General features: G+C 49.2%; 1 protein-coding gene across 1 annotated transcript; it reads left to right on the top strand.

Annotated features, from left to right (window-relative positions):
• Positions 1-618: 618 nt before the first annotated feature.
• On the top strand, positions 619-24285 carry LOC107116415 (zona pellucida sperm-binding protein 2-like; the record flags this gene model as incomplete). Its single annotated transcript, XM_015418310.1, has 17 exons — positions 619-733; positions 827-921; positions 2862-3008; positions 4576-4647; positions 5897-5941; positions 6688-6852; positions 7601-7697; positions 8802-8983; positions 11279-11411; positions 13471-13652; positions 13735-13826; positions 14297-14421; positions 15616-15805; positions 19888-20023; positions 21506-21599; positions 22257-22340; positions 24214-24285. Coding segments are annotated over 17 exons (2026 nt in total), but the record flags the coding sequence as incomplete, so codon positions are not given.
• Positions 24286-24749: the final 464 nt, after the last annotated feature.

The raw sequence follows: 24749 nt of genomic DNA, 5'->3' as shown, positions 1-24749 counted from the left end.
AGAATAGTATTGAGTGTGCTGAGAGATGCTAAATTTCGCTGCGGAAAGTAACAAAATGAGCAGTTCTTTACCGTATTGCGTAGTTTGTACCTCTTTTAGATTGTTTAATAATAAAGCTTCTGGGGTAAAAGAAAACACAAATTTTTGATGGTCTTGTTGTTTTTGTGATTAATCACTATGCTTTATTTATGTTCAATTTGTAACAATGAAAATACATCTTGCATATCAGATATTTACATTACGATTCATAACAGTAGCAAAATTACAGTTATGAAGTAGCAACGAAAATAACTTTATGGTTGGGGGTCACCACAACATGAGGAACTGTATTAAAGGGTCGCGGCATTAGGAAGGTTGAGAACCACTGACTTAGCAGAACTAACTTTAATTACCTTGAAATGCTTACCCAGGCAACAGTGAAGATGATGGTGTAGAGAGGTTTGATGGAAGTGCATACTATATGTCATATAACTAATAATAAACATGTAATACAGTCAGAGGTAGGACCCAATCTCTGGTTATCTTTGATCAGCATTGAATAGTGTAATTAGTAGGGAATTCTTAAAGTAGGAGTCAAGTTGTAGCGCACTTATTGGCTGAACAGCTTGATCTGTAAAGCCCAGCGTGTCACAATTTTCTCTCCTAGGTACAACATCTTGCCATAATGATAAAGTACAGCTCCAGCTTCCAAAAGAACTTCAGAACAGTCATTCCTGGCAAGTGAAAACTCTTGGTATGTGTAGTTTCCCATGTTCAGCTGCTTTCTGTTCTCCCAACAAATGGGGTGAAGTCTAAGACACCTGGTTGTGCCCGTTTTTCCCCTTAGATGCAGCTGGGGAAGAAGCAGGTGACTGTGACTATGCTGTGGACAATGGAACACAGACACTAACTATTCTCTACATCAGCTGCACTAAACCGGAGGTAATGGCCACGCTGCCGGGTTAAAGTCTCTGTAGTGAATGCTTCTTGGGCTGATGTGAAAACGTTGTTTGCTTTAAATGGGTTCATTTTTCCACTGTAAAAACTGCTGCGGGCAGGGTTGAACTGTTAACCTCAGGTTTGGGGAGTATAAGCTGGTCAAGTTCACATGAAACACTACTTATCTTCTTGGGAGTGATCTTGGCTGGGCTGATTTGGCATTTAGAGCTTGGGGAGGACTTGAGCCTGGCGAGAAAGGCATGTGCTTCTCTGTCTTGTTATTCTCCACCACCACTTGTGGGCTTAGCTGGTGGCTTTCAAGGGCAGGCTATAGCTAGCAAGCTCTACTGAGCACAGTGGATCTTAGTTCTAAGTACGTGCGCATATAATCTGGCCGCAAAAGCCAGTCGAATCCGACTCTAGGGTTGCGGTGCTCATCTCAGTTTCAAAGCCGAAGAGCCAGCGCTGTCCAAAGACATATGCGCATATAATCTAGTCATGCCATGTATGTTTGTGAAGATGGGAGTGTAAGATGAGGCAAGCTTGTTAAATGGTCTCTGATTCATACTTGTGTAAATGGGGGTGTCCACAAGGCCATTAAGTAAATTTAGACTCCACTGCCCTGCTATATCTGGTATTTTATGAGTGTATTGTTCTTGTGCAGGGAGGTTCTATTGGGTTTTGTGTTAATAGCTCTCATGTTGCTGTCCTTGACTGAGGGTCAAACTAGATATTTGGGGAGAAGGATGCATCTGTATTAGATGCACATCTGCTAGGGTTGCCAGCCCTCCCCCCTGCTGGAGGTGGGGGATCCCCTACTGCCAATCAGCTGGCGGGCTGGGGGGGGACTTACCAGGAGCAGGAGGGAGGCTGAGGCCACGTTACCGGCAATGTGGCGATGTCACCTTTGGTGTGTACTGGAAGTTATGCCATGTCATTGTTGTCAGAGCAACACTCTGGCATTTGGGCAAAAACTCTATGGTAGAAGCCATTCTTACCATAGAGTATCGGACTGTCAGGTGTCAGACCATCACTGCAGTGTTGCAATGTGGTGTCACCTCTGGTGCATGCTTGAAATGATGTCACCATGTTGCCAGCAACATAGCCTGTGCCTCCCTCCCACTCCTGGTAAGCCCCATCCGTCCCCCACCTGGAGGGACCTACCAACCCTGACACCTACTCCCTCACATCAGAGGACAGGTATATAAACAGGGCAGGTAAAGGGAGCCAAGCCCTGCCCCCTCCCTTACTGTGTTGCCTGCAATTGCTTTCAACCTCTTAATTCCTTGTTGCATTCAATTGCTTTTTGTAAGGTGGCAGAGTTGTGTCTCTCTCTCCTGCACTCTTCAAGGTTCCTCCTTGGTAAGAGATCTAGCGTAGATCTGTTCCCTCCTCCCCCTCTGCCTTGGCTTTCTGTAAAGGTAAAGGTTCCCCTGCTCGAAAGCCAGTCGAGTCCGACTCTAGGGTTGCGGTGCTCATCTCAGTTTCAAAGCCGAAGAGCCAGCGCTGTCCGAAGACGTTTCCGTGGTCATGTGGCCGGCATGACTAAACACCAAGGCGCACAGAACACTGTTACCTTTCCACCGAAGTGGTACCTATTTATCTACTTGCAATTTTTTGCTTTCGAACTGCTAGGTTGGCAGGAGCTGGAACTAGAGACGGGAGCTCACTCCGTCAGGCGGCACACTCGGGTCTGTAGTTAGGCACTAAAAAGGCCAGGCATGCGTCAGTCTCCCGAGGGGACTGTATGCCTCTTAGTTGCCCTCTTCTGTAGTTGGTCAGCTCTGGTGCCTCTCAGGACGTTTCCCCCAAATATGAGTGCCCTGAAGATCTGGGGGACAAGTCACAGCAGCTCTCTTCTAACATAGACTTTGAGTTGGTGTTCGTTCTGAGGAAGCTCCTGATGTTCTAATTTGCTGTCCCTGGCCTATTGTCTGCAATAGCCTGCCAAGCGCCATCTACAACTTAAGGTGACGGAGCCTTCGAAGAACCTGACTTACAGAGTGGACTGTGAAGCTCTCCAGGCTGATGAAACCTCTTTGCCAAGAACTGTGGCCAGCACTACAAACTGTACCAAGGATTTCATGGCTGTAAGTATGTTTGTCATAGTTGGTCTGCTAAACTATCTAGGGGGAAACTATACTATATGAAGATAATATTCTGGGTTGATTTAGTGTGATTGAAGTCAATCTTATTGTACTGGTTGGTTGGTGTTCCTTTAAGGCTGAAATGGGTTAGTGTTGTAAGTGCCTCTTCTATCTTGGAGTGTTGTCACTGTGGCTACTTCCAAAACAGGGTGACTTTCTGTGGCAGTCTGGTTGCTGATGGAATTCTGTAATTCTGTGTGGAATCACCCATGCAAGGGAAATTCTAGGTAGCCTAGGGCAATTCTCCCCCCCACCACCGTTAGCCATGATTTCCCTTTCATACCTGATATTCATTGGAGTCCTGCCCCACTGTGTTTTCACGTGATCCTTAGGATTTTCCGCCTGCCCTGTTTTAATTTTCCCTTTTCTGAGAAGTGTGGGGGAACACTGCATATAATAACACAATACCGGCTTCCGGTTTATGGCGGCGTGCTAGCAGACTCGCCTCCCGGAGAAGGGACCCTGGCCATGGAACTTATAAGAGGTTGCCTCTTCGACAGTGGAACGCCGGAGAATTGAGGCGCCTCTTCATTCCGACGGTTCTCCGTGCTGAGAGACCGTATGGACTTAGTGACACTGACCGGGACAAGTGCAGGAGATCACGCGGCAGAAACGAAATGAAAGCGAGGTCGAAGGACCGATTTGTGCCTTTGAGACTTTTGTTATAGGATGATTGGGGGTACTGTTACTAAACAGTTAATCTAAGCTTCAAAGAAAAAGTGCTATAAATGTTTGACTCAGTTTATAAAGGGATCAATTATGAGAAGACTCGATGTATCTAAGCTAGTTGGAGGATCTCCTCTCTTGGGGTTTTAGTTAGTAGTGGGTTCTTTACTTTCTCCCATATATGTAGTTTCCCCTCCCCTTTTTTCTGTTGTAGTTTTTTGTAGTGATAAAAAAATTAAAAAATCCCCTCCGGGGGCTCAAAAAAAATAACACAATACCTTTAAAAACTGCATTTTTGCAAAACCTCCAGTGGTCCCTCCCTCCCTAAGAAATTAGCTGAGCTGTGAGTAATCCTTTTCAGAAATATGTCTATGAGTAATGCTGCATAGGAATAACACAATAGCTTTACAACCCTCTTGAAAAATCTCTTTTAACAGTCCCCTGCCCTCTGTCCAAAGGCAGACAGTTCTCCTCTGTTGATTGCCTTGCTGCATGAAACTACTCTTGCTAATAGCATTCTGCCTAGGAAAAAATTGATCTTTAAAAGTTTACAATCAGATTTTTTGTGTGTGGGGTGAACAGGCTGCTAATGGTCTGAGTACAGACCATTATGTGGAATGTAAAGAAAAGGAAAAACAGCATTGATGGCTGAAACATGGAAAATCCTTAATATGGAAGTAGCCCCTGAGAGCAAAAGCACAATTGTCATAGAATTTGAAGCACCTTGTGATTTTTTCCCCCTGCATCACAACCTGTCATGATTGAAAGACTGGATATGCCCCTTTTGGGGTGCCCTCAAGAAAGCCTTTGTTCAGACACCTGGTGCCAGATTGTATTTCCCCAGGGAGCAGGCCGCCCGCCAACTGGGGGAGGGCATACCTCCCAGGACAGGCCCCTGATGCTGGGGGCTGGGCTGGTAAGTGGCTGTCCTCATCTGGCCCACTGGGTGATGGGCTGGGGGAACGGGGGCAAGGCTAGAAGAAGGGGAGACACATGAGGGCAGTGAGATTACCTGTCCCCGCAGGTGGTCGTGGGTTCCTTTCTTGTAGGATCTGAGCTGTAATGTATCCAGTCCCGACCGTGTGGCATAATAGGGCTCCACGTGGTCAGGCGAAACCTTTGAGCTATGGAGAGAAAAAACCTGGGAGCACTTTATCATGGACCGTATTACACAATCTGTCGCTGACAACCTATAAATCCACCACATCACATTCCAAATTCGTCAGTACGTGGTTCGGGTATGTACAATATATGACTGAAAGAGGAATTCTTCCATCCAATCCGGCATACATGGATTGGCTTCATTTTGCATAATCAGATACACGACTAAATTCATTTAATTGTAAGACTTCTTAGCTTATTCTGGGAAAATGTGCAGTCTATTATTAGCTCTATCAAACCATATTATAAAGATACTTGGTTATAATGTTTGTATTACGGCAGGTGGTCATGGGTTCCTTTCTTGTAGGATCTGAGCTGTAACGTATCCAGTCCCGACCGTGTGGCATAATAGGGCTCCACGTGGTCAGGCGAAACCTTCGAGCTTCGCTGATGAGAACAATGGACTATGCGGGTCCTAGCCCGCACCAATCAGAGGGCTAGGCTCCCTGCTGAGAGCCTGTGGAACTCTTGGCCATGATAAATAGCCTATTGTGGTGTGTGGGGTGTGTGTTTGGGGTGGTGGTTTCACTGGGAATATAAGCCAGCCTGCGAGTCGGTTAAAATTGTCTTGTTCTGCACTAATAAAAGTACGAGAGCTGTAATCACTCATCAGTCTCAATACTTTTCAAGAGCACTGCCCTGCCTGCTTGCAGTTTGGGCCAGAGGTACCTCTAGGGTTGCCAGGTCGGGGGTGGAAAAAACCTGGAGACTTTGGGGGTGGAGCCAGGGGAGGGCGGGGTTTGGGGAGGGGAGGGGCCTCCGCATGGTGCAATGCCATAGAGTCCACCCTTCAAAGCAGCCATTTTCTCCAGGGGAGCTGATCTCTGCCAGATGGAGATCAGCTGTAAAAGCTGGAGATCTCCAGGCCCCACCTGGAGGCTAGCAACCCTAGGTGCCTTGGATGCAGGGCATTGCCTTCACTTTTCTATATAGCATCAGTGATCCTCTCAAGTCCTGGAAGGACGCTTTGGACTAAGGTGCTTCCCCCTCTTTTCTGCCTGCAGGTTGTCTTCCCAAGACTCATCCCCAGTTTGCATGATGAACATATGGTATGTAGCATGGTTTCAATGAGTGGCCTTTCAGTGTTTTGGAGTCCCAGTGGGCAGGAACGCTGCAGGCTACTGGGTATGCTGGGACTTGAGTGGCAAAAGAAGGCCCCCTCCCAGGCTGTGGCTCCCCAAGTGCTGAGCGGTGGCGAACATGTTATGGGCAGATGAACTGATTGCCTGGTGAGAGGAAGTTCTTGTGGAGTAATAGGAAATACGATCCTTAAAGCGGAAGACCTAAATATTTTGGTTAATAGGCATTCTCTGAACTTACATCCTGGTTTTAGGGAGGAAGAGCTATTAATTCTCAAAACATACCACCAGCATATTAGCAGGAAAAAGAGGAGTTGCTGGGGCAGGTTTATGGAAGGCCTGGTGTGCACTGGTGTTGTAAGACCACCTTCCCTTGGTCTTCTTCGTCGAATGGGAGCTTGCAGTACATAGACCAACGGCAAGCGATGCAGATATATGTGCCAATAGGATGTGCAACTTCCTGTAGTAGTAAGCCTGAGTGAAGCAATCTGAAGGGTAGCCTTTTAAATGTTCCTGTGTAGCAAAGCAAAAGAAATAGTTTCTTCTTGCATCTCAGTAGAAATCTCAGCAGAAGGCTTTGGATTTTACAGTGCAAAGGGTTTTTTTAGATCTCTTGCAAAGCCTTTTTAAGGAAGGCAGCCTGAAAAAAGAAGGGCTTTATTGTCATGTCCCGATTCAGGGTCATGTTTCCTGCAGTAATTGGGCTTTATGTTCAGGTGGCGGAGGCTCCAATGGAGTGGGTTGTATCAATAGAAGACAGAATGAAAACGCACACTCTAAACCTTCGGCAAGCCATGCAGCAGGGGTACACCTTCCTAACGGATGGCAATAATATCATCTTTCAAGTCTCTTTCGATGCTACTGGGGTCGCTGCTTATAAGGTACTAACCTGTTTGTAATTGAGCACATAGACCTCTAGGGAATTATGTTTGTTGTCCTTGTAATTGTATATAATTTTCACACATTAGGTATGTAAAAATAATCATACACAAGTTCACTTAATTATTAGATTTATTTAGCATCCTATTACAGTGTTTTTTTTCAGGTATGTAAAAATAATCATACACAAGTTGACTTAATTATATTTAGCATCCTATTACAGAGTTTTTTTCCGCTGTTGCTGGTGCCTCTTCAGAAACAGTGGCCTAATGCTGCTGACAAAGACCAGTGCTTACTAGCAATGTGCCTTAAACCCAGTGAACTCTACTTCCCAGTAACCGTGGTTGAACCTTTAGTGTGCATTCCAAGGGAGAGGCACATATGTTGAAAGCTCGCTTTGCCTTGGACTAGTGTATTTGGGGATTTTATTCTCATGGTACAGAATGCCCCCAAACCCCATGTAATAATATGAAACTGTATGATGGGTAGCCACCTTCTCACCTTGCAAGATCTAGCATCTGAGCCCTCTTAGAGATAAATACTGTGATACTTCAGGTGAGCATCACCCCCTAGTGGTTATTCTGTCACCATCCATTCCCAGTGCACAGAAACATCTTGCTGTGGCCCTGAACAAATGAGAAACGATCTGTGCCTTGAGCAGGGTTACCCCTGAAATGGAAGCTAAGTGGGCCTTGGGATTTGGCAATGGGCAGGGCACAGCAAGGACTGATGGCGGTTAATGTCTTGTAGCAAGACGGTGGTGTGCTGTACACAGCGGCCCTGAAGCTTTCCTATGGGCCTCCGGAACGACGGCTGACTGTGGAATCAAGAATGGTTTGTGCTCCAGGTAAGACCCTTACCAAAGGCATGGGCCCTGGTCTCAGGTGTGCTTGCAGTGGGACTTCTCCCAAGTAAGACTCAGTCTGAACACGGCAGGAAACCGTGGCTTGTACTGATGGGGGGGGGTCTTAGGGTTCAAGCACTGTTTGATGTGCCACGACAGTGTTTATTAGATCAGCTGAGATGTTAGTGGAGCTAGGGATGGAAATGCGTGCCAGTGCATGTGAAATGGATGTAATGCCTTGTCCAGATGCCAGGCTGGCAGCTGCCACTTTGAGGTGTGGATCTCTCCAGACCGGCAGGGAGCCCCCAATAGCCATTAGCACTTGGCCTACAGATGCGTTAGCAGCAATTAGGGCGGTATGTCACATGACTTTCAGAGTTCACTCTGCCAGCTTTTAAGTAATTGCATTTTTGAACTCTGATGGTGGCGGGGCATCTTTGCTCCTGGCAGCGCACTGTGCAGTGGCTCATTTGTGTGACCCCCCTCCCAGTAGTTCACACTATTGCTGTCTAAGCTCCATCTTGGATATGACGTTGGACACCAGCTCTGTTGAACATATGTTCACTTCCTGCGGCCCTGGGGCCAGGGCCTCCATTGAGGCAGACCAGTTGCCATACCTGGCCTGTCAATTTGGACAATGTGCTAGACCTTTGGCTGTGATGTGGTGTGATGTCTGAATGGAAGGATCAGCTCTTTGTAGGGGCCTGTACAGCAACTCTGCTCTCAGAGGGTGCCTTCCTCCACTACAGTGTGATCGGCCCCATTGCCTGCTTGCAGGCATTCCCAGTAGCTGCACCCATTTTCTGGCATAGCCTCCTAAAGGAGGTGAACCAGGCTGCCCTTTTGATCCAAAGAGGCTTTAGGATGGAGTTGTTCAGCCAGGTAGTTAGAGTTGCCTCATAGGGCTCGAGGAGGGAGATGAATCTGCTGACTGTTGGGCATCACTGATCTCATATCTGTCTTATGGCTAGGGTTCGTGTTCACATAGATTGGTCTTATATCGTTTCCCTTGGGCCCTGATACTTAGGAGAAAGGTGGGGCTTTCACATACCATTTTGGTATCATGGAAAATGGAGCCAAATTATGAAAACTCACCTCTCTGTTCAGGCCCAGCAACATGTAACTCCACACACATGATGATTGCTATCCCAGCTTTCCCGGGAATACTGTCTGCCATCAACCTAGACAATAAGAACATTCCACTGAGCCAACGTCAAGCTGATGGAGTCACTGTGGACCTAAGAAGGGGTGTGAAGCTATATATCAACAAGAAGATCCTAAAGTCTAGGGTAAGAGCTTGCAGTTGAAGGACACGTACCCTGTGATGATGGGGAAAATACAAGATCTGGGGCAATTCTATGCAACCCAGGAATCAACTGAAGGTCTACAATTGAGGAGTTGAGCTCATTTGTTACGAGGACCAGATTTGATATAAATGTTAATTTGTTGGGCTTGGCTATGTGTCCCATGAAATATAAGATGAGGTATCAGATACGAACTTCATAAAGATGATTTCAGGTGCCAAATGGCAATAGGAGGTGAATGACAATAGTAAGCTTGATTGGTTGGATTAGGTGTGATATGCAGAGGGGTAGTGGGTGTGGAGATACCAGCACTGGGAATGAGACAGGAAACTCAGGTCTCAATTATATCTTGGGGGATTCAGTCCAGGACGATGCATATATAATGAAATAGACATAGGTCTGTTGAAGGACACGTACCCTGTGATGATGGGGAAAATACAAGATCTGGGGCAATTCTATGCAACCCAGGAATCAACTGAAGGTCTACAACCGAGGAGTTGAGCTCATTTGTTACGAGGACCAGATTTGATATAAATGTCAATTTGTTGGGCTTGGCTATGTGTCCCATGAAATGTAAGATGAGGTATCAGATACGAACTTTATAAAGATGATTTCAGGTGCCAGATGGCAATAGGAGGTGAATGACAATAGCAAGCTTGATTGGATTAGGTGTGATATGCAGAGGGGTAGTGGGTGTGGAGATACCAGCACTGGGAATGAGACAGGAAACTCAGGTCTCAATTATATCTTGGGGGATTCAGTCCAGGACGATGCATATATAATGAAATAGACATAGGTCTTTCGTTAGAAGCCCCAGTGTCGCTGACCTAGGAGTAGAGGTTCTCTTACGAAGGCATTTCAGTGGGAGACTAGAAAGAGACTGCTGAAATGCAATTGATAATGAAGCTCAAGACAATGCATCCTCCTAGTTGTCCTGTCTCATTATCAATGTGCGCTGTCATCATTTTGCCTCTGAAATCACTCCATTCTTGAAGAAGTAAGGACCAATCCAAATGTTCTAATTCCTAGTCACGGTCTTTTTGAAAAATTTGTTTTTGGGGTTTTTTTTTGAAAAATTTGTTTGGTTTTTTGAAAAAATGGCTCTTATTCTACTAATGTATCAAAACCACTAAAAAATGGCTCTTATTCTACTAATGTATCAAAGCAACCAGAAAAGATTTTAATGGATTGGAGTAAATCAATGTTCAACTTGCCTCATATGAATTTTTTAATTTACTGTGTTGAATTATTTTATTTTTATTTTATATTTAATTTTAATTTTTTACTTTATTGTTTTAAATTTAATTATTTTTAATAACCCAGCTCACTCCCTCTATCACTCTTCTTACATTACTGCAGTCAAACGAAACATTTAAAGAGACACACACACCAAAACATGAAATCATTACAAGGAGTCATCCAGGAAGCCCGGGAACTGTTCCGCTATCGCTCTCTCAACGACCTTACCCAGGAACGGGAGGTTTGACACTGGGTGGTGGTTGGCTGGATTCAAAGGATCCAAGGATGGCTTTTTAAAGAGTGGTCTCTTCATCGCCTCCTTTAAAGCCCCTGGGAAGGTCCCGGGGGCCCGTATTCCATCGCCACAGCCTCCACCAGCCATGATGGACACGGGTCAAGGGGGCAGGTGGTGATCTTCATAGCATCCAGGGATCCTGTCCACCTCATCCCGGGAGAGCCGGCTGAAATGGTCCAAAATAGGACCAGAAGATGGCCACGGGGCCTCCAGTTCACTTACTACATCAATCATGGCTGGCAAGTCCTGGTGGAGCGACAAGATTTTATCCACAAAATAGCTCACAAATGCCTCACAGCTAAGAGCCAATTTACTATTTGTTTCATTCCCTTGCGAAAGGGAAGTTAATGACCTGATTATTCTAAACAATTGAGCCGGGTGTAAGCTTGGGGACACAATGGAAGACTCCTAGAACTCTCTCTTCGTGGCTTTCATTGCCATCTCAGAGGCTTTCATCAGTGTCCTTGCAGCTGTGTCCTGAGTATGCCGCCGCCGCTGCACGCACTCCAGCCAGGCTGAGGATGGCAAGGGTGACCCTCTTTGCTAAAGCACCTCTTGGATGCTGTTTTGCTTCCTGACTTTCATTTATAGACTGCCTTTCTCAGTCAGATTTTTAAAGTAACAATACGATAAAGGAGCACCATATAAAATCTGGATTAGAGAAATTGGAAGGTAGGGCAGTAAAGCATGTAGGTTATTATTATTGGTGGTGACCCAAGCAATTTACAATTTTGTGTGCGTTGCAGATCTACAGAAATGACGGCTGTTCCAGCTTCCAGTCTTACGCTTCCTTCCTCCAACTGAGTTTCAGCTTCCATGGCGAAATGGCAACCATGACTACCTACCCAGAGTGTCCTTGTGAGCCAAATGCACCACTGGGTAAGGGAGGAACACAGCCTATGCTATGTGGTCTGCAGCATTCCACCTCTCCGGAGTGGGGTCTCAGCTGTGGAAGTGTGCGGAACGCTGTAACCTTCCCACCGAAGTGGTACCTATTTATCTACTTGCAATTTCTTCCTTTCGAACTGCTAGGTTGGCAGGAGCTGGAACTAGAGATGGGAGCTCACTCCATCATGCGGCACACTCGGGTCTCGAACTGCTGAACTACCGACCTTCCACAGCCTGCAGTTCAGCGTCTTAACCACTTGAGCCACCGCAGCTTCTTCATACTTCTGCGTATACTCAACCAAGGAGACTTTGGTCTTCCTGAAAGGCTTGTGCGCAAAGAACTTTTTGCTGAATAGCAGATGGCAGATGGCTTTAGAAAAGGGCTATCCTCAGAGGTCATTTCGGGGGGGATCGCGAGGGATCGCAGTTCCCCCGGGTGAGGTACGGGGGGTGGGGCACATGACGAAGCCCCGCCCCCTGCTTCTGGCCGCCCCGCTTCCGGCCCTCATTCAGCCAGGAGGAGGCAGGAGAAGAGGGAGGGTGAGTTGCTTCCTCCCTGCCTCTCCCCACCCCTGCCTGCCTGGGGCCAGGGAGGGCCTTCGCGGGGCTTCCTTGCACTCCCGCTGGCCTTGCAGGTCCACCGCCGGACCCCTCATGGGGCTCGGCAGTGGAGCTGCAAGGCCGCCGGCAGTGGCCGGGACCGTTGGGGCGGGGGGTGTGGCCTTATGACACACTTCCGGTGATGTCAGGGGGGGTGGCATATGCTAATGAGTTCCCCTAGCTCTTTTTCTACGAAATGACCCCTGGCTATACTTATAGTTGAAATAGGATTCTGTCCCGGGCTGGAAATGCAGGCAGCAACCTGCTAACCGAACGGCTGGATCCAAGTCCAGGAGCGCCTTAGAGACCAAGAAGCTTTGGAGAGTCAAAGCTCCCTTCCTCAAACAGTAAATCTCGTTGGTCTCTAAGGTGGTGCTGGACTTGCATCCAGATGTTCTGCTGCAGACCAACATGGCTGCCCTCTGAAACGGCTGGAATTAAGCAAGGTGGGTTTAAAAGGTACCAGATCTGCTTAACAGTGTCTAGAGCAGGGGTGGCCAAACTTGCTTACCGTAAGAGCCATTTAGAGTAAACGACAGCTGTTTGACAGCCACAAGACATGAGCAAATATCACACACGTTTTAATTGAAAAAAAATGCAAATTTGCTTTTTAGTGGCCTTAAATGAGACTGTCAAATAAAAAGGGGTAAAAACAGATATTGCTAATGATATTTGTTTGTCCAACGGTATGTATTTGTTTGCTAATGATATTTATTTGTGTGAGAGGTGGAAAGAAAAAAATGAAAGAAGTGGAAAGAGAGGGAGAGAAATAAAGAAATCAAATCAATGGGGGAGGGAGGAGGGAGGAAGAGAGAAAGGGAGACAGAAAGAAAGGTGGAAAGAAAGAATTCACACATGGAATTCACTGCCACAGGAAGTGGTGGCGGCTACAAGCATGGATGGCTTCAAAAGGGAATTAGATAATCACAAGAGGGGGGAGTGGGAGGGCTTCTAATGTCCTGGCCCCACTGGGGGACCTCCTGATGGCACCTGGTATTTCTGGCCACCGTGTGATACAGAGTGTTGGACTGGATGGGTCTTTGGCCTGATCCAACATTGGCGTCTCGTGTGTTCTTATGTTCTTAAAGCAAATAGATGGGGGAGGGAGGGAGGAAGGGGGGGAAAGAGAGAGAAAGAGAGATGGAGAAAGACAAAGAAAGCAAATTTCAGTCGCCCTGCTAGGAGCTGCACAATATGTCTGAAAGAGCTGCATGCAGCTCCTGAGCCACAGTCTGGCCACCCCTGGTCTAGAAGAAATTACCTTGTCGTGACTAACCAGAAAGGCGCTACACCTCAGACAACTCTTCCCTCCTTCACTTCCTTCAAAGAGTTCAGAGCAATGTTTCCAACCAATAGTCAGAGAGGACCGGAAAACTCACCCAAGGACATCTATAGCTACTGGCACAAAGTTTTCTCCTGTAGTGATTCCGCTCTCTCTGCTTTGTGACAGCTGCCACCTGCACAGAAGATGGACACATGGATTTTGAAATATCTAGCAGCAGCACGAAGCCTGCTCTGAACCTGGATACAGTCCAGCTCAAAGATCCCACCTGCAAGCCAGTCTTCAGGTCACCTTCTGGTGACACGGTTCAGTTTCACGTCCCCCTCAATGGTTGTGGGACCAGGCAAAGGGTGAGTCCTTTTGTCAACCCCTGTAGTCACAAGTAACTCCGTCTAACCATTTGGAAGCTAACTTTTCTCCCCATGTGTTCAGTTTGACGGTGATAAGATGGTGTATGAGAATGAAGTGAGTGCCCTGTTAATGGACCTTCCACCACGCAGGATATCTAGAGACAGTGAATTCAGGTAAATGATTCCAGTGAATTCAGGTATATGATTCCAGTAGAACTGATCATAAATCTGGCAGTTGAGGGTCTATTGAATTAGCAATTCTGCCTTCTGTATTCCATTTATGTGTTATATAAAGTGTGGGCCTGCACTTTATTCCTGATCTTCTGTGTATGAACAGCTGTGCATCTAACTGCTTGCAGTGGCCTGGGGGCGGGGGGAAGCCTAGCCTTGTAGTGCTGATCCTGGCCTTTGTGAAAACCTTTTCAATAGTGGAAAGGGGTATACATTCTTCCCGAGTCAAAGTGTTCCCCAAGTGGAAATACGGGAGGTTGCAGGGTGTTCCTTAAACTAGGAATTGAGCTCGTGAGCTGGGAACGACTTGTACGTTTCTCAAAATAGCATGGGATGTGGCGTTCAGTCCATCTGCTTTAAATCTGAATGGAGCCTCTTGAAGTGACCCTAATGCTTGAGGTCTTGTCTTTCAGGCTGACCGTGGTCTGCTTCTACAGTAGTGACGATGCTTCACTGAATGGCAAAATAATCAGCCTTCCTCCTCCAGAGTTGGTCATAGACCAAGGCCCTCTCTCCTTGATCCTCCTCCTCTACCCAGGTGAGGTTTCCTGAGAGGCACAGGGCTCTAATGTTTAATTAGAAGAGGAGGTTCTCCCCAGCTTGCTTAGGCAAGCTTTGAGTGGCAGCGGGAGAAGAATTTAGAATCCCACTGGCATTGTCTGTGCTGCTCTGTCCATTCTGGGGAAAACCCAGAAGTGATATAGGGTTGCTCTAGGAATCACACTACGTTAAAGCTAGAGGGTTGTTCTAGGAATCACTCTCGGTTGCCAGGTTCCCCTGGCCACCAGTGGGGGGGTAGGGTTGCCAGATCCTGGAGATCTGGGGGTGGAGCCTGGGGAGGGCAGGGACCTCAGTGGGGTGGCTCAGCACCGTAGAGCCCACCCTCCAAAGTCTCCATTTTCTCCAGGGGACCTGATCTCTGTAGTCTGGAGATGAGCTGTAATTCCAGGGGATGCCCAGGTCCCACCTGGAGGTTGGCATCGCTAGGTAACACCATGAGTTCCCAGCAATTCCTAAAGCTACCCTATAACACTTCAAGGTTTCCCCAGGAGGGACACCAACAGCACAAATGATGTTACAGCCCCCCAGCCCCGCATCCACTTTGGGGTCAGGATGGAAGCAGTTTTTCTCCAGGCCGGTTTGGCCAGGGATCCTGGAAGTTTTTTTGGAATCTTCTGGGCGTGGAACAGCGGTCACTGCAGGTGTGGGAGGGGGTAGGTGTTTGTGAATTTGTTTGTGAATTTCCTGCATCGTGCAGGGAGTCAGACTAGATGACCCTGGAGGTCCCTTCCAACTCTATGATTCTATAGCCTGGAAAACCCTCTATGCAGAGGGGATATCGCATTGGCAAGTTATATGTTGGGCGATCCACTTGGGTTCAAGTGCTTCAAAGTAAAAACAACAATAAAATAAGCCATGGACATAGAAAACAGCACAATGTCCAGCAACTTAAATGTTACTCATGAAATGGTCCTTGGGCTAGAAGTGAGCCGTAGAAGTCTCTAAAAATGGAGAGCCCTCTTTTAAAAAGCCTGGGTGGGAAATGTGTGGCCTTGGTGTCTCCTAGGGCAGCAAGGCAGAGGAGGCCGCTGAGCTTCAAGGGAAGCCAGGGCTTTCAGTGGCAGCGTTTCTCAGGTCACCGGCAGTCAGGGCTTGGGCAGAGAACTGGCCGTGGTGGAGCTGGGCAATCCGGGAGAAGGCGGTGGCTTAAACACGTCCGCTGTGTATGCAGATAACTCCTACCACCAGCCTTACAGTGACAGTCGGCATCCAGTTGTAAAGTATCTGCGGCAGCCCATCTTCTTGGAGGTCCAAGTCCTTAACCGCGACGATCCCAACATCCACCTGGTGCTTGATGACTGCTGGGCAACACTGTCTCCAGATCCTACCTCCCTCCCACGCTGGAACATTGTGGTGGATGGGTAAGAAGGGGAAATACAAGCCTTATTGGCACATTTTTGAAGTCAGGGGGAGGTAGGAAAAATGCAACTCTGGAGCAATGGCTTGCATCATAAGGTCATAAACCGCACCAGTGGCCACCTCGAATAATTTCATCACGCCACGGGAGACAGGGTGGTGCAGTGGGCAGAGTGGCGGGCAAGGACCCTGGGTGACCCAGAGTGAGCCGTAGAAGTCTCTAAAAATGGAGACCCCTCTTTTAAAAAGCCTGATTGGGAAACATGTGGCCTCGCTGTCTCCTAGGGCAGCAAGGCAGGAGGCCGCTGAGCTTCGAGGGAAGCCAGGGCTTTCAGTGGCAGCGTTTCTCAGGTCACCGGCAGTCAGGGCTTGGGCAGAGAACTGGCCGTGGTGGAGCTGGGCAATCCGGGAGAAGGCGGTGGCTTAAACACGTCCGCTGTGTATGCAGATAACTCCTACCACCAGCCTTACAGTGACAGTCGGCATCCAGTTGTAAAGTATCTGCGGCAGCCCATCTTCTTGGAGGTCCAAGTCCTTAACCGCGACGATCCCAACATCCACCTGGTGCTTGATGACTGCTGGGCAACACTGTCTCCAGATCCTACCTCCCTCCCACGCTGGAACATTGTGGTGGATGGGTAAGAAGGGGAAATACAAGCCTTATTGGCACATTTTTGAAGTCAGGGGGAGGTAGGAAAAATGCAACTCTGGAGCAATGGCTTGCATCATAAGGTCATAAACCGCACCAGTGGCCACCTTGAATGATTTCATCACGCCACGGGAGACAGGAGACAGGGTGGTGCAGTGGGCAGAGGGGCGGGCAAGGACCCTGGGTGACCCAGGCTTGAAGTTCGCTGGGGGACCTTGGTCCTGTACCTCAGGCTGGCCTACCTCACAGGGTGGTTGTGAGCAAATGGAGGTGAGGAAAATGATGTTCTAAAAGCAGCTTTTGAGTCCCAGCTGGGGAGAAAAGTGTGATGTAAATATAAATACATGCGTGCGTAGAGGCCTACTGCCCCTTCTTTGTACCCTGGGGTCTGTTTCCAAACACTACCCATCGCTACATGTTTCTCTGAATAGGATTCAGCTTGAAAGGGTTATAGTGATGCTATGTTAAGGTCATGGTCTTTGCATAGAAGAACTAGAGAACTGGCAGTGAGACCTCGGATAGTCCCGGGCATCTAACCTACCCATTAGAATTGAGTCTTGCTTTCCCCAGAAATTAGTCTCATCAGGCTTGATTAACAAGGATGTGCTGAGTTGTACATCTGGGTAACAAAAATGAGGAACACGCGTACTGGATGGGGGGATACACTTCTGGGTAGCAGTATGGGTGGGCTGCAGCCCTGCAGCTAAGGAGTTTGGAGGCCGCTGAGCTTCGAGGGAAGCCAGGGCTTTCAGTGGCAGCGTTTCTCAGGTCACTGGCAGTCAGGGCTTGGGCAGAGAACTGGCAGTGGTGGGAGCTGGGCAATCCGGGAGAAGGCGGTGGCTTAAACACGTCCGCTGTGTATGCAGATAACTCCTACCACCAGCCTTACAGTGACAGTCGGCATCCAGTTGTAAAGTATTTGCGGCAGCCCATCTTCTTGGAGGTCCAAGTCCTTAACCGCGACGATCCCAACATCCACCTGGTGCTTGATGACTGCTGGGCAACACTGTCTCCAGATCCTACCTCCCTCCCACGCTGGAACATTGTGGTGGATGGGTAAGAAGGGGAAATACAAGCCTTATTGGCACATTTTTGAAGTCAGGGGGAGGTAGGAAAAATGCAACTCTGGAGCAATGGCTTGCATCATAAGGTCATAAACCGCACCAGTGGCCACCTTGAATGATTTCATCACGCCACGGGAGACAGGAGACAGGGTGGTGCAGTGGGCAGAGGGGCGGGCAAGGACCCTGGGTGACCCAGGCTTGAAGTTCGCTGGGGGACCTTGGTCCTGTACCTCAGGCTGGCCTACCTCACAGGGTGGTTGTGAGCAAATGGAGGTGAGGAAAATGATGTTCTAAAAGCAGCTTTTGAGTCCCAGCTGGGGAGAAAAGTGCGATGTAAATATAAATACATGCGTGCGTAGAGGCCTACTGCCCCTTCTTTGTACCCTGGGGTCTGTTTCCAAACACTACCCATCGCTACATGTTTCTCTGAATAGGATTCAGCTTGAAAGGGTTATAGTGATGCTATGTTAAGGTCATGGTCTTTGCATAGAAGAACTAGAGAACTGGCAGTGAGACCTCGGATAGTCCCGGGCATCTAACCTACCCATTAGAATTGAGTCTTGCTTTCCCCAGAAATTAGTCTCATCAGGCTTGATTAACAAGGATGTGCTGAGTTCTACATCTGGGTAACAAAAATGAGGAACACGCGTACTGGATGGGGGGATACACTTCTGGGTAGCAGTATGGGTGGGCTGCAGCCCTGCAGCTAAGGAGTTTTGGGGGAGGGGGCCAGGGGGGCCCACCAGCCAATCAAAGTTGATTAAATTAACTTCGATTTAGTTGCTGGGACTCCTAAGCCAGCCCCGGATGCAACCGAGGGGGGAGGGGAGCACCACCAACACCAGGGACAGCCCTGGCACCCTGGAGGAGCCCATGGGTCTTGTGGGCGTGCCAGGGCTATCATCCTGCTCCTGCGTTGGAATGCACAAGATAACTGCTGGAGGTTGTGTGGGGGAGAAGATGCTGTAATGCTTGCCTATTGCTTTTCTCATGAGTCCTGCACCTGTGTTTTGTCTGATGTTCTGCCTGGTTCCCATGGACTGGGCGCGCAACCGTTTCATTAGCCCGCCAGCGGGAATGCTATTCATTGGATCTGTATCTGTTTGAATTTCCTTTATTATGCTTGACCTAACTGTGTATCCCCAGTTCTAACAAAGAACGTGTTTGAGTATGTCTTCAACGCTTTGAAATAAATTTTGCTTTTCTTGAAAACGTGGATTTATTCTCGATGCTTGGGGATCCAACACTGGGCCTGCTCCAACCCAGCGAGGAGCCACCAGCAGCGCCGCCACAGAAGGAGGAGGGAGCGTGAGAGCCCGCCATGGTGGTAGGCTGTAAACCAGCTCTTACAACTCCTGCATTGGTGGGTGTTTCAGAAGGAGCCAGTAACCGGAATTCTCTAGTGTGACCAAGAAACTGAAACAAGAGTAGGGGGCTAGACAGACAAGTCTGCGCTTAATAGCTCAGGAGAAGGTTCAGCCACCGACTCAACAGGGTCCAAATCCCCCATCGCTTTTCTCATGTGACCCCCACCGCCACTCATACTTGTTGGGAACGCTGCACACAGACGTGCCAAGTCCACTGACTATGACTGAGCGAGGCTATTAGGAGAAAAGCCCCAGAGACAAACTTTGAAACCAGAATGCAGCTCCTGACCTTATCCTTATCCAGTATTCTTTATCCTTCAAGGCCTTGAAAATGCAGACTGCACCCTGCCAGGCTGAACCCATGATAGTTCTTCATTTCACCCCCCGTCCCTTGGGAATCAGAGAATCACAGAGTTGGAAAAGGGCCTACAAGCCACCTAGTCAGCACAGGATCAGCCTAGGTCTGTGGTGGCGAACCTATGGCACACATGCCAGAGGTGGCACTCAGAGCCCTCTCTGTGGGCACGTGCCCCGTCGCCCCAGCTGCCCGGGTGGCCCCCAATTGGGCAGTTTGAATGGAGGGCGGGGGCCACGCACGGCAGACGTCGAGCCAGCAGGGGAAGAGAAGCCGGCTGCGCCCCGCTCCGTGGCGACAATACCTTTCGGGGATAAGGGGAGCCTCAATTCCTTGGCCGTCGCCTTGGAAGAGGCTCTCCTCAGCTCCCCAGGCTGAGGGTCTCCTACAGAGACCCCGGGGAGATCCGGGACGAACTCGGACCCCTCCCATCAGCCGGGTCTCAGCGTATCCCCATCAGATGCGTCCGAGTGGCGAAACGCTTAAACCGGAAGTCAAGTTTCCTGCCACTCCTAAAGGGCTTTCTGAAATAGCTTGGCTTCCAGTCTTGAGGCACAACCTACAGGGGCTTAAGGGGGACCTCTAAATGAAGTCTCGGAAGTACTGAAGTCTCAGAGGTACTACTTGCTTTTCTATTTTATTTTTTTTGTAGCTGCGATTATGAGCTTGATGCCTACAAAACGGTGTTCCATCCCGTGAGCCGTGGGGTTGCATATCCCAACTTTCGCCAGAGGTTTGAAGTGAAAGCTTTTGCCTTTGTTTCAGGTGGCAAAGCTCTCCCCAGCCTGGTGAGTAGAACACGTTTGTCGTGGCACATTAGGTGCATTTCCCACTCCCCCACTTCCCTGGTAGAATGTGCACATTGTAGGCTGTGGTGGAATTCTGATCACTAGCTTCCAGGGTTTTCCTCTCAGGGCAGGATTACAATGGATACAGTGGTGCATTATCAATAGTGGATCCATCCCTTGAAATACAGGGTTTGGTACAGGGCTATAGCTGAGTAAAAGTGTGCATGCACAAAAGTCCCAGGTTCAATCTTCTGCACCTCCGGTGAGAACTGCTAGTAGCTGGAACAGAGCTAGCCAGACCCTGTGTAAGGTGACTCCTGTAACACTTGTGCTGTCCCCAGAGTGTCCACATAAGATCTACTCTTCTTGGCATGGAAGCAGGCCCCCGTAGAGACAGTAGGGCATTTTGGGGCTCCGCCCCCTCAAATGTGAGGCACGCCCCACAACAGCTGCTCCCCTGCTCCCCCTCCCTCCTCTCCTCCCCGCTCCCTGTCCTCCTGTGACAGTAAAAGGGCCCTCCAGCAGACCAGCAGGAGCACATGGCATGCCGATCAGCTGGAGACCCTTTAAATCTTGCAGCAAGGGAGGGAGAGGGGCAGCTGCACGCCTTCCCTGAACTCTGAGCGGCAATTTCACCGCTTGGAGTTCATGCGCAGGCAGCCCCCGCTTGAAAAAAAAAATCTAAAGGGAAAGGCATGTGGCCGCCCCTCTCCTTCCCTCTCCCCTGCTGCCCCACAAAATTTCCCCATACCCCACGAACGCAAAATTTCTGGCTGTGGAGCTGCATGGAAAGGTACTAGACACTCAAAAGTGTCTCTTTGTACGGAGAACAAATATGCAAGCTCAGCACTGTGAAAGCGAGCCAGGCCACCGTTTCCCTCCAGCACATTATGCCTCTCTTCAGCTGGGGGACGTTTCTTCACCACTTCATTGCTTGAAGGTCCTTGGAACTCACTTCTCCTTCTTGGGAGACCTTCAGGCCCCCACCGAGCCGGGGCAGACTGGGAAACAGAAAGAGCCCTGGGAGGGGCCACGCCACACCACGCCACCCCCCCTCCACGGAGGAGGGAATTTTTTTTAAGGCAGTCTGCTTGCTGCTCAGTTGCCCTACATGGGGCCCAGGCAGCTGGATCCTTCGCAGCGCTGGCTACTCACCACCACAGCTGCTACAAGGGCAACTGGCTGGCCACGGAGGTGGCTTCAAGGATCTTTCTGAACGGGATGAGGACCGTTCCTCGCTTGGGGGTGGGATGGCCCTGTAGGGGTAGGTGCCCCCCCCTATTCCTGGTAGCCTTAATGTCCAGTCTACCCAGCTACTGAGATATTGTACCCTTTGCTATGGTTTTACCATCTTGGGCTGTTCAGCAAGACTTTTAACGAGACGGCTGGTCTGCAGCTGTACTCCCGTGGTTCCAGCAAGGGAAAGCTGGGCAGGAGACCTGGGATAATACAAGAAATACTGAACAAATTATTTCTCCCCAGGTCTATTTCCACTGCAGTGCCCTCCTCTGTGACAGACTGGGCCCAGATTCCCCTCTCTGCTCAACAAGGTGTCCTCCTTCCAGAAGCAGAAGAGGTAACTGCTATCTGATGCACACTTCCCTGGGAGGAGACCCCCGCTGAACATATAGTAGACATGGACGGGATTGTGCAGTAAGCCTAGATACAGAAAGTGCATTATCTTGGATTCGGAGCTTCTAAGTGCCGCCTAAGTGTTGTTTAACGCTATGAATAGAAACTGAGAAGCTCCCCAGAGAGCCAGGACTGGTTGCAGCCGGGGCTCCCCTCTAAGTTGAGTCAGTGTGAGCCAGCTCACAGTTTTTTTAGTTTCCAGCTCACACATTTTTGTCTCAACTCAGGAAGGATGGCTCCAGAGCCAACTAATTTAGGCAGCAGCCAAATCGCTCCCTCACAACTTTAATGCTGGTAGCTCACAAAGTAGGATTTTTGCACACAGGACTCCACAGCTTAGAGGGAGGGTTGGTGGTGGCACTCGGTCAGTCATCCTCTTTAGCTGAGATCCACCGCTGTTAATGGCCCGTGGTCTTTTGGGAACCAGCCTTGGACGGCTTACGGCCATCTGGACGTGCTAAGCAGAAGCTGCTACTGGTGGGTATCCTCAGTTTGAATGCAAAGTAGAATGGCCTTGAAGGTAGACGCTAGAATTTGGCACTTTCCATGGTCCTTAATCTATTCCATTAAATGCCAACTGAGGTCATCTTCTGTTTTGCAGACTTGGCCGAAGGGAAGAATTCAACAACAGTGACCCTCCCTCGTCCGGTCCTTCTGGTACCAGAAAAGCAGCCTTTGATCAGAGGTAATTGAGCTTGGTGGTACGGATGGCAGGCCTGTAGTCAGGAATTTTTTAGCTGGGGGCACTGGCTAACTGAATCAAAGCCCCAGGTAGAGACAAAGGGAGCCCGGCGCTCCCTCCCTGCACCACTCTGCAAGGGCCCTCGGCGGCAGGAGTGCTCCAAGCTCTCCATGGGGAGCAGCAGCCAGTCCGGGCTGGAGTTCTGGCTGTGGCAGAGCATCCCAGGGAAGGTGTGCTCGCTTCGGCTTCCTGGGCTCCTTCTGTGCGCTCCCTGCCTGTCGAGCACTTTGGGGGAGGGGGCAGCGGGCAGCCTCCTGGCAGTCAGTCAGGGGGCCCTGGCACTAAGTCGGGGGGCAGGGCCCCAAGGGGCCCCACTGTAGCTACAGGCCTGATGGATGGGTTTATGGATACTGGGTCAAGGCTGCCTGCATGACATATACTAGATAACTGACCAGTTCAAAGGCAAGCGATGAGGTGGACTAGTCTTGTTTGCTGTGAAACCTAGAGTCAGGCGCACCCAGTGAAGCTGGCAAGGAACACGTTTTGGGATGAAGACCCGTGAATTACGAGCATTGGCTTCAAAGCTTATAGTTCATGCTCAGATATGTGGTTGCATTAATAGTGCAAACAAACACAAGCATGTTCAGGAACTTGGAGTCTCCTGTGTCTGTGCTGACTGACTAGATCACCAGTGGACTCGTAATGGTGGCAAAGGAGGTGACGGCTCGAGCCCCCACCGCTCAACAGCCTGCTGGCAAGTCCTGTCATTGCGGACGTTGCTCCCCTTGGCCCTGACTCTGGCTCTGAGGACTAGAGCGTCAGATGAAGTCAAAGGGCTTGGAAGATCTGCATAAGTTGTACATTGTTGCATAGGTGCAACACTTCAGGTTGGCAACTCCAATTATTTTGTTAGCTGACCAGGTAATGGGGTTCCATCAGCCAAAAGTGAACTTGGGCCACAGGCTTGGCTTAACCTCCTAGGGCAAGCAGGGCAGAGACTAGAGAATCTGAGTAGGACCACACATCAGGTTCAAGTCTCAGCTCATACAGTGATCTTGGGCCAGTTTTCCCTGGCCTGATTTAATTTGTAGGGTAGTCGTAAGAAAATGAGGCAGAAACCACACACCCCACCATGGACCTCGTGAAGGAAAGAAGGGGTAAAAGTGAGATGAATAAACATAGTTTCTGCTGGTCAGAACTAAGTAGTGGGGTCAAACTTTGGGGGGGAGGTAATGGTATACTCAGGCCACGGTGACTCAGAGGTTAAAATGCTAAGCTGCAGACCTGAAGGTCTGTAGCTCGGCAGTTCAAGACCCGAGTGTCACATAGCAGAGTGAGCTCCCATCTCTGGCCCCAGCTCCTGCCAGCCTAGCAGTTTGAGATGAGGAGGAGTCTCAGAGCAGCTTACGAACTCCTTTCCCTTCCCCTCCCCACAACAGACACCCTGTGAGGTAGGTGGGGCTGAGAGAGCTCTGACAGAAACTGCTCTTTTTCAAGGACAGCTCTTACCAGAACTATGGCTTGCCCAAGGTCATCCAGCAGGTGCAAGTGGAGTGGGGAATCAAACCCGGTTCTCCCAGATTAGAGTCCGCACACTTAACCACTACACCAAACTGGCTCTAGAAACTGCAAGTAGATTGCAAGTAGATAAATAGGTACCAGTTCAGTGGGAGGGTAACAGCATTCGTTGTGCCTCAGCGTTTATTCATGCTGGCCACATGACCATGGTAACGTCTTCGGACAGCACTGGATCTTCGGCTTGAAAACAGATGAGCACCACCCCCTAGAATCAGAGTCAACTGGCTTTCGAGCAAGGGAAACCTTTATCTTTACCTTTACTGGTAGGCTGGTGTAAATCTTGTCCTTTCTTCCGCAGGTCAACAGAAGCAGAGTGAAGGCCTCTGGGTAACAGCCATCTTGATCATTGCCATGACTCTTGGGCTTGTGGGTACTGCAGCTGTAACACTAGTTCTGTTCAAGGCCCAAAAGAAGCAAAATCAATAAAATTAGATTTAAAACAAGTCTTGCTGCTTAAACCATTTCTCTGTGGGAGGTGTGGGGCTCTTTATTGAAAGTCCTGGAGCCAAAGTCTCTCTGTACAGCTGGAATAGCCTGCGGAAGCTCTGAAGTAAACAGGCTCTCTGTTTGCAGGAAAATCTATAGCCTCTCAGCCGTACTGCTTCAGAGCATCCCAGTTATAAAGGGTTGGCACCGGATGGAACAGCTTCAGTTATGGCCGGTGCCCCTCAAGGGTATAGATCAGAACTTCTGCATGCTTTCAAGCTTGCACCCAAACAGCTTTGGATCTGCTCTGCTGCTGACTCTGAAAGCGTTTGTGCTGAGCTGTCTCCCGCTATTGAGTGACTCCCTCTTGCCATCCAACTCATCTTATTTGCATGTGGGACAGCCAAG

This window comes from Gekko japonicus, unplaced genomic scaffold, assembly GCF_001447785.1.
Source record: "Gekko japonicus isolate JY-2015 unplaced genomic scaffold, Gekko_japonicus_V1.1 scaffold6081, whole genome shotgun sequence".
In the NCBI taxonomy this organism is placed as follows: Eukaryota; Metazoa; Chordata; class Lepidosauria; order Squamata; family Gekkonidae; genus Gekko; species Gekko japonicus.
Note: the sequence above shows the minus strand (reverse complement) of the source record. Positions and strands in the feature narration are given on the sequence as shown.